The sequence below is a fragment of the Eurytemora carolleeae genome, unplaced genomic scaffold (assembly GCF_000591075.1).
Source record: "Eurytemora carolleeae unplaced genomic scaffold, Eaff_2.0 scaffold65, whole genome shotgun sequence".
Taxonomy (NCBI): Eukaryota; Metazoa; Arthropoda; class Copepoda; order Calanoida; family Temoridae; genus Eurytemora; species Eurytemora carolleeae.
This window is the reverse complement of record NW_019396032.1, coordinates 389588-406480: the sequence shown is the minus strand read 5'-3', so window position 1 is coordinate 406480 and position 16893 is coordinate 389588. Positions and strand designations below refer to the sequence as shown.

Genomic DNA, 16893 nt, shown 5'->3' with positions numbered 1-16893 from the left:
TCCAGGGTGAGGAGTGCTTTCACATTTAATCAACTTGGTAAAATTCACTGATTTAATTCCGGGTATCAATGATAACTATGGTGAGAACTAGATCTGTGTATATGTCTATATACTAGAGACCTAGCTCTGTGTATATGTCTGTATACTAGAGACCTAGCTCTGTGTATATATCTGTATACTAGAGACCTAGCTCTGTGCATATGTCTGTGTACTAGAGAACTAGCTCTGTGTATATGTCTGTATACTGGAGAACTAGCTCTGTGTATATGTCTGTATACTAGAGAACTAGCTCTGTGTATATGTCTGTATACTAGAGACCTAGCTCTGTGTATATATCTGTATACTAGAGACCTAGTTCTGTGTATATATTTGTATACTAGAGAACTAGCTCTGTGTATATGTCTGTATACTGGAGAACTAGCTCTGTGTATATGTCTGTATACTAGAGAACTGCAGCTGAACTATGGTTGTATTATGAGTCACTAACTCTTTCTATCCCCAACCCCTGGCTTCAGCTCAATATCTTCCGGGTTCCCTGTTCTGTATCTTGGGTCCTATATACTTTATACATACCACTACAGTTTCTTAAGATAGGACAAAATATTATCACCATTTATATGATAATAATAGTAATCTTCTCATTTAATTGTACAATGCACATTACAATGTACAATGTATAATGTACATGCGTATACTTAGGACAGATATAAAAACCAAAGCAATTTTAAAGTGACTGTAGACGTAATTTTCAAGTGACCCTCCATTTCTAGAGTGGCACAACCTCCGATTCAGAACCCCTTAGGCATTTCTTCAATCATAATTGAATGATAAAGCTTAAAATTGATTATTTATTATTGTGGTTTCTTTTTAAAAACTGCTTGCGTATTAATGTAGCAGAGAAAAAGAAGGAAAATAACACTAGAATAGTAGCTGGATCTCTTTTGAATCAGACAGTTAGGAATGAGTTCATTTTAAGAGAAATTACTTTGTTGTCTTGTTACTCTGTTAGTTTTTTTTATTTTATATCCAAGAGTAAGAAAGGTAATCTTTTGGGTTGAATATAATGCTTTCAATAACTCTTTAGAGCAAAATGTTAGTTAGAATTTTTATAAGATGATGTAGTCTTATCTGTCTAATGTTTGGGTACAACCATTAAACTGCAGGTCCTACCCTTAGAAGAACAGTTCAGACCGTATTAAAAATTAAAACCAGTTTACTATAGACAAGAACAAAAATCTAGGTTTGAAGCTAAATTCAACACCCCCCACCCCATCTGTACCATCTAAGTCCTATAACAAACCATAAAATGGATGTTACTGAATGTCGTCCAATCTTTATCAGTCCTTTTATGAGAAAACCTAGAAGCAAAAACAAACAAAAAATATCAGGATTTTTACCAAAAATAACAGTATTGTAAAAGAGAAAAATACTCCGTGATTTAAAAGAATTATTGAAACCAGAACAAGTATTTTACACCAGAAACATGCTCCGGGATTTATATAAAACCTAGAAGAAACCAAAAACAGTATAGAACACAAGAAATATTGAAAACCAAAAAGAAATGAGAATAAGTATTGTACACCAGATATATGCTCCAGGATCGACTTATTTAAAAACCTATAAAAAAACAGAAACAGTATAGTACACCAGAAATATGCTCCGAGATTTATATAAAAACCTAGAAGAAATCAAAATAAATATTGTACACCAGATATATGCTCTAGGACTTATTTAAAAACCAAGAAGAAAACAGAAAAAATATTTTATTTATTTATTTAAAACCCAGAAGAAACCAAAACCAGTTTTGTACAGTCGTCGTCATATGTATCAATACAATAAAGACAACTTTCTATTTCAAGCTTTATTTCTACCAATCCAACCGCTTCGATACACATAAAATGGAAACAAAGAGAAACTGACAGTTTTCTTTTAATGTTTACTTGTAAACTTGTCATTGGAAAAAAGATTGGTAGAAATCCAAACATAAACAAAGAAGTCGTCTTCATTGTATTGATATGAACTCCGCGACCACCGTACACCAGTAAAATGCTCCATGATTTATTTGAAAACTTAACAGAAATCGGAACAAGTATTTAACACTTTATAGGGCGTACTTAAGGTCTCATTCTTTGTAGGTAACCCTGTATCTCCGTTTTTTAAAAGGGCGTACACAGGGGGGTGGGACAAGGGGACAGTGCCCCCCCTTCCTAGAACTCAGATCTATAAAACTTTTCAAATCTGTAACTGAGGAGTGAAGAGCATAAAAAATTAGTTTTCTGTTTTTTTTCTCCTAGTTATGTTTGAAGGAGAGATGAAGCTAATTGAACTGTATGTTTACCTTTAAAGTATCAAAGAAGCCAAATGCTTTGAATTTACAGTTCAAATTTTGCGCCCCCCCCCCCTCTATGAGCTCCTAGGGGGGGGAGGGCAATTTTTTTTGGCGCTTCGCGCATATTCTGCCCCACCTTGATTTATTTCTGTGTACGCTTTTGGTTTCAATCCTCCCCTTTTTGCTCATCCCCTCCTTCTCTCTTTCTATATATATTTCTGAATCTTCGAACCATGTGTTCCAGTGCACTGAATGCTTTTATTAGATAATGGTTATTCTCTGCCCTCTACAGTATATATATCATATACTAGCTGTTTATATATTATTACTCATTTTATATTGACTCCGCCGCCGTTTATCCGCGCTTGGTAGATTACATCATGACTTTAACCAAAATTGCCTGATGTTACCTGTGGAATTAAAAAAATGCCTTTGTCACCCCTGGGGTTTCCATTAATTGGTTTATTAAAAAATTTCAGCCTGCAGTTGGTCTAGCAGTTTGGGATGACTAATAAATTACCAATTCAAGGTAGAATATATAAAGATATCATACTAGCCTTAGAGGGCGCTTCGCGCCCATCTTCTAAATTAATTGTGAACATGTTCTCTTTGTGTACATCGTAAAACAAAACAAAAATAATTAGCGGATTTTCTCCAAAAATTTCGTGGATTTTCAAAATTTTCAAAAATTTAATGAAGATCGAATTTTGATGGAGACAAATATTTAAAATTTCAATCATTCATAAACCTTCCCTGGGGTCCCTCGATGTCCCACAAAAAATTTGGGCCCGATCGGTTCAGCCGTTTTGACGTTTATTGGATACAAACAGACAGAAAAACAAACAAACAAACAGACAGACAAGCCAAATTTATATATAGATATAAGATGAAATCCGGGAACCTATTGTAATAAATCTGCAAGTTCAAATTTTGTCAGGATTAATCTACTGAAGATTGTACAAATAGTATCGAGATTCTGAAAAATATTAGTTATTTATTGTAAAAATAATACATTCCGAAATTTGAAGTTGATATTTAAATATGATTAATATGCTTTAGCTAAAGAATGTACTCATCCTAAATGTAATGTTTTTCCTTTTACTTTTCAGGATGCACGTTAGGTCCAAAAATAATATTGCGTATCGCCAATTCATTTTACTTTCACTTGTGCTTTGAATTTTTTAATACTTGCTGCAGCTCTAAAATATTGTTTCTACAGTTGAGTTTTGATGTTCTATGTATTCCGCTCCCGTACCCTTGGTAGACTTTGATCAATCAGTTCTTAATACTACGAGAGAGTAATCAATATTGTATCTTAAACCCTAGAGTTCATCGAAATATTTGTAAGGGAATGTTCAGGAGTTTTAAAAGACTATGATACAGGGTATCCCAATAAACATTTGATATCGTCTTTGTGATATGTCGCCTGCTGGAGTTCTCAATTTGTTTCTGTAAATGTAATGCACTTATTAAAATGAGAAATTCCTCAAACCACATGTGTTTCTCCTAACTGGTTATCCCCAAATGTTTGACATTTTGCAGAATAACAAAATACATTAAGTAAAGTCTGGTAGACGTATCTTTATTATGACTATTGAAGTTAGGTAATTTGGTTTAATTGAATTATATATTCCGAAAGACACAGAATTTCTTCTGGATACAAGGAGGCTACGTCTTTCAGTCCTTGCGTGTGGCAACCATTTCTACGAACTGTCTGATAAGGAGACAGAAGCGTGATTTCAAGTGATCCTCCATTCAAAGATGGCAAAGTCCTATTCACAATGGTACCCTAGCTTGAAACCTAAATATTTAATTAATAATGTGGAATATTTTGTCGTTATACCAGTTTTAAAACTGATCGTTCATATGCCAAGTCACTTTTATATATTATCCACAATTAATTCAATCAATTTTAATACATACTTAATGGCAAAGCTTTCAAGGGTACCATTGTTAATTAGGCATTGTTATCTTGCCATCGAGGGTTCCTTGAAATTATACTTCCGGTCCCTGTAATCTTTTAAAAAAAAATACAATCGAATTAATTTTCTCTGTGTTTATCTTCCATTCAATTTATCTGGAATGGTTTTCCTGACGTTCCACGATTTAGATATTTTCAACCACATTTTTTTCAAGATGTAAATTGCAGACATTTAGTCTCCGACAAACCGATGGCGAACTTAAAAATTCCAGAATTATTTACCCGACATCTTCGCCATCGGAACATATGGTCGGTAAAAATGTCATGTATTGAGCATGAAACACAGTGTAAACGGACACATTCCACTAAATTAGTGATTTAAAAAGTGTAAAACTATTTGCTTTTTAACAACATATGAATATTGTTTTAAAAAGTGTAAAACTATTTGCTTTTTAACAACATATGAATATTGATTGTAAAACTATTTGCTTTTTAACAACATATGAATATTGTTATGAAAAGTGTAAAACTATTTGCTTTTTAACAACATATGAATATTGTTTTAAAAAAGATGATCAATAATTAGTATTAGGATTAAAATATATTTATTGACTATAAAAGTTAAAATGTTTACATTATTCTTTCATAATTTACAATTGAGGGTTTGCATATGATTATTCAATAGAAGAGATTGAAATAATCAGTGAGTAAAGGAGGTTCCAAGTTTCTAAATATATATAGAGGGAAATATATATAATATGCGCGATATATATTAACAATTAATTTTCGTTTTTTTTGTACTTTGTACAATAAAGTATCAAAAATTTTGGCTAAACCACTTATTCAGCTGATGGCTAATATATCTTCTATGAAAATTATTACTTTCATGATTAGTTTAAATATGGTTGAATTTACAATAACATTTTTACCTAGAGACAGAGGTACATAATCTTAAAATAGTTTTNAATATAGGAAATATTGAGCTGCAAAATAATAGCATTAAATTTCATATCCATTGGAAATTCCCTCGCTCCTCATTAACCCTGAAGAAGTAAATAGGAAAATAAAACTTTTTTTAGAAACAATTTTTAAAATAAATGTACACCCCCCTGCCTCTTTAATATAAAAAAAGATTTTTTAAAATCTCAAAATAGTAATTTAGTTGACTTTTACAGATCTAGGATCTATAGATAGATGCCTTTGGTTTAATTTGTAGGATTCACATTTTCCTTCTCGTCTCCTTCAGTCACAGTTTTCTGCTTCTCTGTGACTTTGTTGTAATGGTTCAGTTTCTCCGGGAGGGTTTCATTTACAACATTATCATTGCTATCTTGGTCAGAGATATCCTTCTGGATTGGTTTCACGAGGATAGATTCAGAATAAAGATTTAATTTTTCCGGAAGGGTTCCATCTACAGTTATATCCTCAGTTATTTCTTGGATTGGTTTCGAGGGAGCAGGTTCAAGTTGAAGGTTCTCTCGACTCTCTATTTCAGAGACGACATCGTCCTGGATGGTTTCGCTGCAGAAAATTTTATCTTTGAGCTGGTCTTGGTTCTGTTTCTCCGGATAGATTTGTTTTGGAGTAAAATTAACTAAGCTTTTCTCATAGGAGATAAAATCGTCCTTCTCCGGATTTACCAGGATAGTTTCTTGTGGACGAACTGTGTTCTCTGTGAGCGCTTTCTCTGGAATATTTTCAGGATTTTCTTGAATATTACTGTCTTCGTTAATCTTCTCCGGGATTTTACTGCTCTGGTTGACATTCTCCGGCACGGTACTGTTCAGGTTATTATTCTCCGGGTGTGACTTTTCCGGGATAGTACTATCCTGATTATAATTCTCCGGGATGATACAGTCCTGGTTGAATTTCTCCGGCATAATATTGTCCTGGCTAAGATCATCCGGAACTAAACTGTCCTGGTTGTACTCCTCCGGGATTATACTGTTCTGGCTAATATCCTCCGGAACTAAGTTGTCCAGGTTGTACTTTTCAGTGATGATACTGTCCTGGCTAATATTCTCGGGATCTAAATTCTCCTGATTATAATTCTTTGGGATGACATTGTCCTTGTTAATATCTTCCGGAGCCAAATTGTCCTGGTTGAACTTCTCCGGACTGAAACTGTTACGGCTAATATTCTCCGGGTCTAAATTGTCCTGGTTGAACTTCTCCAGATTGACACTGTCCTGGTTAATATCCTCCGGAACTAATTTGTCCTGGTTGAACTTCTCCGAACTTACACTGTCCTGCTTAACATCCTCCGGTGCTAAATTGTCCTTGATCAGGTTCTCTTGAATTGTATTCTCCTCATTTAACGAAGTTAAATCAGAATCCTGTTCTGTAGGATTCAATCTGAAAAATAAACAGATGTTATAATTTCCAAAACCAGTGGAATTTGATTTAATAAACATATTTTCACACTCATTCAGTGGAATATCAATTAAAGAAATACGCCCCAGGATGTGATTTTTGTTTATCTGGTGGAGAAAATGAAGAAAAGGGCAAGTTTTTTCCATATTCTTGATACTTTTTTCTTAAAATTTATTTAAATTTTCAGGTGCACTGTTTTGCAAAAAAAATCATTTCCGCATGATTCTAGATTTTTGAATTAATTGCGGTTGTTAGGATATAAATTTCAGAACAAAAATATAAATTTCGAACAGATCAAAAATATTATTCCAAAATTTACGTTCGAAGGGATTGTCGAGCATTTGTCACATTTCTGTAAAAGGTGATTTATTTAATGAATATTGAAATAGAAATAAAAAAGTTGACCTATCTGAGCCAAGTAAGCGAATATATCCGACCTCCTCTAGATATTTTACTATATCCTCTTCCTCTATACTGTCCAACTAAACAATTTAATATTTAAAAACTTTAAAAAGTTTTTTTGTCCAATTATTTTTGTCATAATTTAGATTATTTTATGATGATTTTTAAACAAAAAATACTCCTGACGCAAGTTTAAACAAAAAATATAGGGAAAAAAAATAAAATTCGGAGATTTCTGGAATTAACAGACTTTATCGAGTAATAAGAGTAATATTCTTGATCCCGATCCGCAGGTTTGTGAATGGAACACGGGTAATAACATACTTTAGTTTACTTTAAAGGAACTGAACCTTTGCAAAAAACCTTCAAATCATATTCAGGCTTGCCAAATAAAGTTCAATGATAATTGCGGTCAACCTTTAATCCCTGGATCGGACTTGAGCTCCAATCTATTTTAGTAAACTCAAGATATTCCCTCAAACATATATTTATTGTGAGTTACTACACTTTTAATTTATCTATCCAACTTCCTTCTTGCTAGGATTGATTGAAGAATGAAGATGGAGTTAAATGTTATAAATCTTTACCGTTAAGGCGTGCTCATATTCTAGATGATAAATCAGCTGTTCCATAGGCTGGTCGGTAGACCAGTCACAGAGTACACAAAACCCAGGTACAGATTTATACTAAACAATACATAAGGAAAATTACTAAACACAGTAACATCTACAGAAAATAGAATAGAGTTGGCTGGTAAATATTCTTTGTTAATTTCTTCAATACATCTAAAAAAATCTGGAGTATCCTGAAGATAAGATGGGTGTAAGTTGGAAAAGGGTTTCAGAAAATTGTCCAGAATTAAACTTATATTCTCTGTGTAACTTCCTGAGGAGCAACTTATAAAAGGCTTACTAGGAGGGGGATCTCCTGGAATGCGAGTTTTATGTACTTTTAACAGCTGATAAAACTTCGCTGGTTTCATGTCATCAGCCAGCATAGCTTTAAGTTTTTCAGTTGTGATGAAATTCTTTTCAGCTGCCGTATTTAAAACAGACTTTATGAATAATTTATAATGAAGAGAAATTGCCGTAAAATGACCCAATGAAGAAAAATGACGGTAAAATCACTCCAATGTAGGAAAATTACAGTACAATCACCATAATAAATAAAAACCACCCCAATGACAATAAAATCATCATAATGAAAAAAACCGACAGTGAAATCACCATAATGAAGAAAAATGACAGTGAAATCACCATAATGAAGAAAACCGACAGTGAAATCACCATAATGAAGAAAACCGAAAGTGAAATCACCATAATGAAGAAAACCGACAGTGAAATCACCATAATGAAGAAAAATAACAGTGAAATCTCCATAATGAAGAAAACCGACAGTGAAATCACCATTATGAAGAAAAATGACAGTAAAATCACCCCAAAGAAGAAAAATGTCAATAAAATCCCTATATTGAAGAAAACTGAAATTGTGATTTTTAATTATAAAATAGTATTTAACCTTGTATAATATAGAGGACGCTATGTTGGGAGTAAATGATTCCTCAGGCTCTGAAAAAAATAAAAAATATAACTTTAAAAAAAACCTTGATGCACAGCACAAGCAATATTTTTTTTTTTTATGGCAACCCTTTTTAGTTTCCCAAGTTCAAAGAAACTTTCTACACTTTGCTTTAAATAAATGTCAACAAAAATATTTGTCTTCATAATAAATTAGTCCTAAATAAATTTAATAATAATAAATACAACACTTTTTGAATAAAAAAAATCCTATGCCAAAGGAAAAGTATATAAAAGTTTATTTTGAGCGAAGTCTTTCTTGAAAGTATGAAAATGACCTTGAAAGGCAAGTACAAAATTAAGAACATTAAAAAGTACAAAATATAAATGTTTCCCAATATATCTACACTCACAGTCGACATAGAATTAAGCATATCTAGGCCTTCCAGGGTGGAGGACTATGTGGGATCAACCCCCCCCCCTCATGAATCAGTATTTCTATGGGTTCAAGGAGGTTTTCAGTCAGGCTCACAGGGTTTTGACAGTTGAAGCCCCCCAAATGTTTTGTTTTAAAGCTCTTGGGATAAATTCCTGTATACGTCCCTAAAAACTAAGTCAAGTATCACAAAAGATAGTACAAGTTTAATTCTATTAATTTTATTAACTTATCTAATTAATATATATATATTTTTACCGTTCTAGTTGCTGGATTGTATCCTGGAGGTATCTCAGGGAATATGTACTCAACAACCTTCTTAGCTGCTCTTCCTTTCCCTCCCTCATAAATATTAGAAATAAGGAAAATGTTTTATTCGGTAGGATCCACAACATTTTGGTTTTATCAACCAACAACTGCAAAAACAAGTCTTTTGCTTTCAAAACTCAATCTAAACTGCTTCAAAAGCACTGGACTTTTATTAGAATTACTTTCCCAACACTTTCCCAGATTGATTTTTGCACTTAAAGGGAGAAATGTGACATGAATATTGAATATTCAACCTCTTGGAAAAAAATATGCTTTTCTCCGAAGAAAATTTTCTTCAAGAAAAAAACTTTTTACTTTATCAAAAAATGTGTGTTAAATTTGAATTAAAAATGTATCTTAAAGAAAATGGCGAGTAAATGATGGCTAAATAAATATTGATGATTTTTATTTTGAATTCACTTTGTTAAATTGAATGTATATAAAATTATTTATTATTGTTACCGATCTTGAAGCTGGTTTCTTGAGAGGGATTCTGTTTTCCACGGGAATATATTTCTCAACCTAATTTTCAACGAGTTAGAAAAAAATGGACTTAGAGGGATGAAGGTTTCAGTTACAAAATAATAAATATATAACACATAATTCTCATATTATCCGAATACATTTATTAAAGGGACTGTAGAGCGTAATTTCAAGAGGTCTCTCACTAGTAGAGTTGCATGTCTGATCCACAATAGTACTCTTTAACTGATAAAGGATGAAGGACCTATCCGTTATTAATACTTGTCTTTTAAATATTAATATTTACTTTCTGAAATCGAAAAAAATTAATATTTACATTTGAATTTTCACAACAGCGTTGAACATAAAATTATGGATTTTCTGGGAATGCATGTAACGTCAGTTGAGTTCACACTGTACGATAGCTTACACTTCAGTTTCATGGCGATTTGAATACCATTACAAAGATATCACAAGGAACTTTCTACACTCACTGATCAGTCAAAGGTTGAAAGGGTACCGTTGTAAATTGGACATTCCCTTTTTGCAAAGTTGGCAACTTGAAAATTCCCTTTTCCACCATTTAACAATCTCGATTGCACAAACTAGGGACGTACTAATCAAACAACCTTGCTATAATCAACAAAGAGCAAACGATTCAGAGATAAGACAACCATATTTAAAAGTAAATAAAAAGCTTTCTTTACCTCGTTGTGGACTTGTCCCATGTGGTCAGCCATCTTTTTCTAAACAAACAACACATTCTAATCATGAAAAAACAAAGGTTTAAAAATTTGAAGATTTTAGGGATGCTTAAAGATATCAAAACCATGGTCAACANATGAAAAATAATCTCTGACTAACGATATTAACCAAAATTATTTAACAAAATGATTTTTCAAAACTATTTAGAAAAATCATTTTTCAAAAAAATTAATTAAAATGATTTTTCACACAAAGGGTGAAGTAATAAAGTGCCACTTTCAAATTCAAAGTTCGAAAGGAACTAGTTACTTGCCTCAAACTCGAAATATCTTAGTCTATTATCTTTGCAACCAGACTGATGTTGTAAACTTTGACATTTAATAAATTCGGATTTAAAAAGTAAAATTTTAAGATGAAAGGTGTACTAAAGGTGTACACTGTACACCATCAGGTTGAAAAGATATCTGAATTTGCGAAAAGTGTTCTTTTATGTTGAACTGAGGGTAGTGATTCATAAGATTCGGTCCCAGAATGAATGTTTTGGGTCACTGAACTTCCTACTACCGGTTCAACTTTGAACCAACAATTCTAGTTAAAGATTCGGGAAGGATTTGAATCTGTGATTCAAATTTGGGAGTCCAGCGACCCCTCAAATTCATGAAATTTAATCCCAGAAGGAACTTCTGTCTAAAAATATTTACCCCGGATTCTACTTTATTGCAGCCTGGTACAGGACATCGTGTCAGGTTTTTAAACTCTTCCATCAGCTCAGCAGAGAAGTGATATAGACTGTAATGCCTGAACAGTCTACGTTGTTAATATCATAGTTAGTAGGTAAAGTAACCATCGTTGCCCGTGGATATTAAAAACACTTTAAAAAGTTGAATTTTAGGGTCACCATGTTTCCTTAATAAATTCATTCAAAAATTAAAATATATACTCTGCTGTACACTTAACATATTGAAATATGCATGGTTACTAGCCTGTACAGTTCAGATCTATTCATCCAAAAATTAAAATATATACTCTGTTGTACACTTAACATATTGAAATATGCATGGTTACTAGCCTGTACAGTTCAGATCTATTTGCCATTCCTGCCCTGGGTAGTTTTTTACAGAACACACATCTAACCAGTTCATTATTTGACTTCTTTATTTACATTTGTAACATTTAATCATTATACTTATATTTTTGTAAATATATATCTTTTTTTAATGATTTGGTTTTTTTTAAATAGAAATTAATTAATTGGATGAATTTAAGTCAAATGTATTCCTAAAATCATATAGCTGGCCGTCAATCATCTAAAAATGGGTAATTGAGTAAGTTTGTGTTTATTGGATTAAAAAAAAAAAAAAAAACAGACAGCAAAGTATATAGATTCTTAAGAAAATATCAGAAAACTGCAAGTTCAAAGAATGACACAGAACTACTTAGTCAATTGGCAACGTTTGAATAGACTAAACTAATCTTAATCGATTCAAACACGTTATACTCACAATATTTTTCTCATTGGTTTTAACCAATTTAGATTAGTTTAGTTAATTAGAAGTTATCTACTCCCTGGTAAATAAAAGTAATGATATCGCATTATTTCTCATTGGAATTGGAAAAATGTAGACCTTTCATCTTCTGCATGAATCTCTGAGTGGCTAGAGCCAAAATTTTGGATTTTATTTAGTTATCATAATTATATAATTTTATAACTATTTTCAAATGTTTATTTTAAATGTCTACCTTAAAGGGACAAGCTGCATCATCCTGTTCCTGCATTAGGCTGGACATAATAGTCCCACCAGTCGTCTTCTCTTTCACAAGTTGGTAAGTTAGAGGGATAGGGTTTGTACACACCTAATCAATTATATTATTATCATATTTGACAACCAAGGGTGTATATTTTTAAGAATTACCCCCCCCCCCCCGTAAGTTGGTAAGTTGGAGGGATAGGGTTTGTACACACCTAATCAATTATATTATTATCATATTTGACAACCAAGGGTGTATATTTTTAAGAATTAACTCCCCCCCCTTGGTAAGTTGGTAAGTTAGAGGGATAGGGTTTGTACACACCTAATCAATTATATTATTATCATATTTGACAACCAAGGGTGTATATTTATAAGAATTAACCCCTCCTCCCGTAAGTTGGTAAGTTAGAGGGATAGGGTTTGTACACACCTATTCAATTATATTATTATCATATTTGACAACCAAGGGTGTATATTTTAAAGAATTAACCCCCCCCCCAGTAAGTTGATAAGTTAGAGGGATAGGGTTTGTACACACCTAATCAATTATATTATTATCATATTTGACAACCAAGGGTGTATATATTTAAGAATTAACTCCCCTCCCCCCCTGTAAGTTGGTAAGTTAGAGGGATAGGGTTTGTACACACCTAATCAATTATATTATTTTCATATTTGACAACCAAGGGTGTATATTTTTAAGATTTGGGGGAAAACAAATGAAAACATGTAAGGACAAGTTTTTTTTATCTTTTTCATATTTTTCTCAACAAATCATTTATTTTCCCCATTTCAGCGAATAAAAATATTAACCTAACTTCTGGGGAAAAAGGGATTTTCGAAAAAGGGGGCGATAGGGAATAAATGATTTTTCATGAAAACATATATCCCTGTTGACAACCCTGCCCGTTTATTTCAAAGCATAAACGTAGGAGTAATCCCAGGGGACATTTTTTTAGATTCATCTTGTTGCAGCCCTATACTTTTCTAATTACAATTGAAAAAAATTTTTTTAAATCTTAAACATATTTTAGCTTTCATTGTAAACTTTTCATAAAAATATATCATGATAGGGGTATCAAAGTATCAAAGTATCCGACTAGAAACACTGGATATCGGTATTCTCCTCTCAAAAACTGATGGATATTCGATTTTCTATAAGTCACAAAATGCTCTCTCAACGTAGATAACCTCCAGAACGATTTATAATAATGTACGTTTTTACCATAGTTTTGAAAAATCGTTATAGTTAATATCTTTTGTCAGAGTACAAATTTTGTCTAAAATAATAAAAGCAAACATAACGAACATACAATTATTATTTTTATTCTTGAAGAGCCTCTGAAAAGTAAAAAAACAACTTTGAATGTCTAAAAACGGGCCTCAAACGATGCCAATCAACAACTTGAGACAGGGTCCTTTACAAGGTTGTATAATAAGGTTGCGTACTCTCGATGCGCTCCAATGAGTACGGAACATGTTGTCTCCTATGATAAATGGATAAATATCCCATATAACGTCACTGATTATAGAGGCAAGAGTGACGTTATACTATGTTTTTATCTGTCTATCTTAGAAGACATTTTCCGTACATAGTAGCGCATCGAGAGTAACAACCATTATAACATAACCTTCGTCCTTGGTGACATCTAAACATAAAAGTTCCCCTTAAAACCTAATTTGAAAGAAAACAGTGTGGATTTTTACCTTCTTGAGGCACTCTGCTCTTCCAATTTTAATCTGATGTTTGAACTGATGATTTATTCTGCAACTCTGACATGTTCCGCAATCTAGCCTTGTACACCCCTCACATTCTAGTACAATACAGTACAGTACATGAGGATTATGAACTCTCTTTGCAAAAATCTTGTTTTCTTCAATCTGTTAGGAATACTTGCGTTGAGCGGAAATTTTTATACAACAATGGTAATTGATGTTGTTAAAGCAATACTAAAGTGTAATTGATGTTGTTAAAGCAATACTGAAGTGTAATTCATGTTATAAAGCAATACTGAAGTGTAATTGATGTTATAAAGCAATACTGAAGTGTAATTGATGTTGTTAAAGCAATACTGAAGTGGAATTTATGTTGTTAAAGCAACACTGAAGTGTAATTTATGTTATAAAGCAATACTGAAGTATAATTGATTTTTTGATTTTTTTATTAGTAACCTATTAAATAATATATCATAACTTGTTTCTAACAGTCGTCTTTCTATTCTAGAGTTTTCTTGTTATCACTGTATTATAACTAGTTAACACGTCCTGCTATTTACCTTCACATCGTTTGGTTCTGCTTGTATGTTTAGAAGTGGAACTGGGTCTGTGTTTAGAAGGTCGAACCAGCCTCTCATTCTGCAAATATATAAAACTAGATTTTAGGATTTTATTCGCTGAACTGGGGAAACAAATAAAATTATGGGTTAAAAGTACAGGGGTATAAATTTTCATAGTGTGCACANCCTGAGTGAATGATTTTTTATCCTTTTTTGGGACTGTTATTCTGGAAAAAAATCAATTGAATATCAATAGGCAAGTTTTTTGTTCCCCCCCCCCTCTCTTTCATACTTTATACCCAGAACTTTATAGTTTTCCCTTAAGATCATTTATCAAAATTCAACGAATATAACCCGAAGAATTTAAAACAAACATCTGGAAGTATCAAAAGGTAAGAAAAGGTCTTAAAAAGGGGGAACAAATTTGCCAGTTCATGTCCAATAGATATTTAGTATAAACAATATATTGATAAACAAATCAGACCTTTAAAATGTTTCGCCCCAATTTTCATGGGGGGGGGGGAGAAGGGTGAATGATTTCAGGGGGAAACCTTGATGATTTTGACGGGGGGAAGCAAGACATTTTAGAATCCTGGAACCTGTGTTCATAAGAATAGTGGATAAGTGCGGATATTGGATCAGGACGTATACTGGATCAGGAGAAGCCTGGATTTAGACGGATCCTGGATCCGCGTACAAATAGACAAATAATAATCACCTTCGCTGACGTTCTTTCCTGCACTGTAGACACAGGATCAGAAGATTTTTCATTTCCAGGATTCAATGTTTTTATCTTTTTACTTGGAACAGGGGATACATCATTCTTTACATCAATACTTCGTGATCTTTTTGTTCCAACGCGACCTACACACAACCAGAGATTCAAATTATATTTAACAGAAATATTATAACAAAACACAATATATCCAAATCAAATCTCTAAATTGAAACGGAATATATCTGAACAGAATTTAATCCATATGTTTGAAGAAAAATGTTAAAAATAAAAAAATTTTGTATTAAAACAAAGAGCAAGTTAAACATGTACTGTTTAACTCAGGGTTTCATCTAGGATCAATTTGAGTGCACATTGTACAGTGTATAGTGTACACCCATTACAGGGTCAAAAATATAAAAATATGTCACAAAAAACACATTTTAATGCCTAAATAAAAGCCACAAATGATTGCTTAACACTTAAACGCGTCAAAATGAATAAAATATGCCACAAAAAGTATTTAAATGCATAAATCTGACACTAAAATTATCTAAAAGCTCAAATTCTGCCACAAAATAGTGCTAATGTATACAAATGCCATTACGCCACAAGCTTTACCCTGACATATAAAATCTGCCACAAGCAGTAATTATAAGGAAAAATAATGACACAAATTATGTATTCGTCATTCAAAAGCTGCCACACATGTCTCAAGAACTCAGAAAATGTGACACAAACAGTATTTAAATTCAATCTGTCATAAATAGTAATTAAAAATCTTACATGACCATGTATCTCAAAATCTCTAGATTATCTCCTGTCCCAAAATCTCTACATGACCTCATGTCGCAAAATCTTTAGATGACCTCCTGTCCCAAAATCTTTAGATTACCTCCTCTCCCAAAATCTGTACTTGATCTACAGTCCCAAAATCTCTAAGACTGTCCCAAAATCTCTACATTCCCTCATGTCCCAAAATCTCTAGATTGTCTCCTGTCACAAAATCTATACATGACCTCATGTCCCAAAATCTCTAGATTACCTCCTGTCCCAAAATCTCTACATGACCTCTTGTTCCAAAATCTCTAGATTATCTCCTGTCCCAAAATCTCTAGATGACCTCCTGTCCCAAAATCTCTACATGACCTCTTGTTCCAAAATCTCTAGATTATCTCCTGTCCCAAAATCTCTACATGAACTCTTGTTCCAAAATCTCTAGATTATCTCCTGTCCCAAAATCTCTAGATGACCTCCTGTCCCAAAATCTCTACATGACCTCTTGTTCCAAAATCTCTAGATTATCTCCTGTCCCAAAATCTCTACATGACCTCTTGTTCCAAAAAAATCTCTAGATTATCTCCTGTCCCAAAATCTCTAAATGACCTCCTGTCCCAAAATCTCTAGATTATCTACTGTCCCAAAATCTTTAGATGAGCTGAGTCCTGAATCGAATGTAAAATTATCTTTACCTTTAGCTTTACTTGCTTCTTTAGGAGTTTTCGAGAATACAGGAGAATAGCTAAAATATACTATAATTGATAAACTTCATTTGCAAAAGGTCTGACCTGGAAAACACTTTTTGGACCCCTTTTATCAATTTTGGTATTGACACTATACTATTTCATATTTTACTACACTACACTGAATAACATAAATAACCTGTCTTACAGAACGATTTTTGCCCCCCCCCCCCC

General features: G+C 32.8%; 2 protein-coding genes across 2 annotated transcripts in view; both read right to left on the bottom strand.

The window, feature by feature from the left end:
* Nucleotides 1–5358: 5358 nt before the first annotated feature.
* On the bottom strand, nt 5359–8589 carry LOC111697032 (ELMO domain-containing protein F). The gene is made up of 4 exons (XM_023466902.1): nt 8544–8589; nt 7613–7711; nt 7029–7105; nt 5359–6605 (listed from the first exon to the last, which is right to left on the bottom strand). Exons 2-4 carry the CDS (start codon nt 7655–7657, stop codon nt 5456–5458), a joined length of 1272 nt encoding a protein of 423 aa, XP_023322670.1. The 5' UTR covers nt 7658–7711; nt 8544–8589; the 3' UTR covers nt 5359–5455.
* Nucleotides 8590–9215: 626 nt separating this feature from the next.
* LOC111697257 (uncharacterized) overlaps nt 9216–16893 on the bottom strand; it is an 11279-nt gene continuing 3601 nt past the window's right edge. Inside the window, exons 3-13 of the mRNA XM_023467189.1 lie at nt 16669–16718; nt 15200–15345; nt 14482–14560; nt 13913–14019; nt 12195–12308; nt 11733–11761; nt 11524–11583; nt 11156–11252; nt 10457–10495; nt 9750–9809; nt 9216–9320 (exon numbers count right to left, since the gene is read on the bottom strand). Of these exons, the coding sequence (XP_023322957.1) occupies nt 9216–9320; nt 9750–9809; nt 10457–10495; nt 11156–11252; nt 11524–11583; nt 11733–11761; nt 12195–12308; nt 13913–14019; nt 14482–14560; nt 15200–15345; nt 16669–16718 (886 nt within the window). The remainder of the gene's footprint in view (nt 9321–9749; nt 9810–10456; nt 10496–11155; nt 11253–11523; nt 11584–11732; nt 11762–12194; nt 12309–13912; nt 14020–14481; nt 14561–15199; nt 15346–16668; nt 16719–16893) is intronic.

Coding starts and splice junctions, on each gene's coding strand:
- LOC111697032 (XM_023466902.1), bottom strand. CDS start 7,657: ATGGAACAGCTGATTTATCATCTAGAATATGAGCACGCCTTAACG. Junction 7,106..7,612: donor AATATGAGCACGCCTTAACG/GTAAAGATTTAT, acceptor TAAATTGTTTAG/TTGGACAGTATAGAGGAAGA. Junction 6,606..7,028: donor CGCTTACTTGGCTCAGATAG/GTCAACTTTTTT, acceptor TTTATTTTTCAG/ATTGAATCCTACAGAACAGG.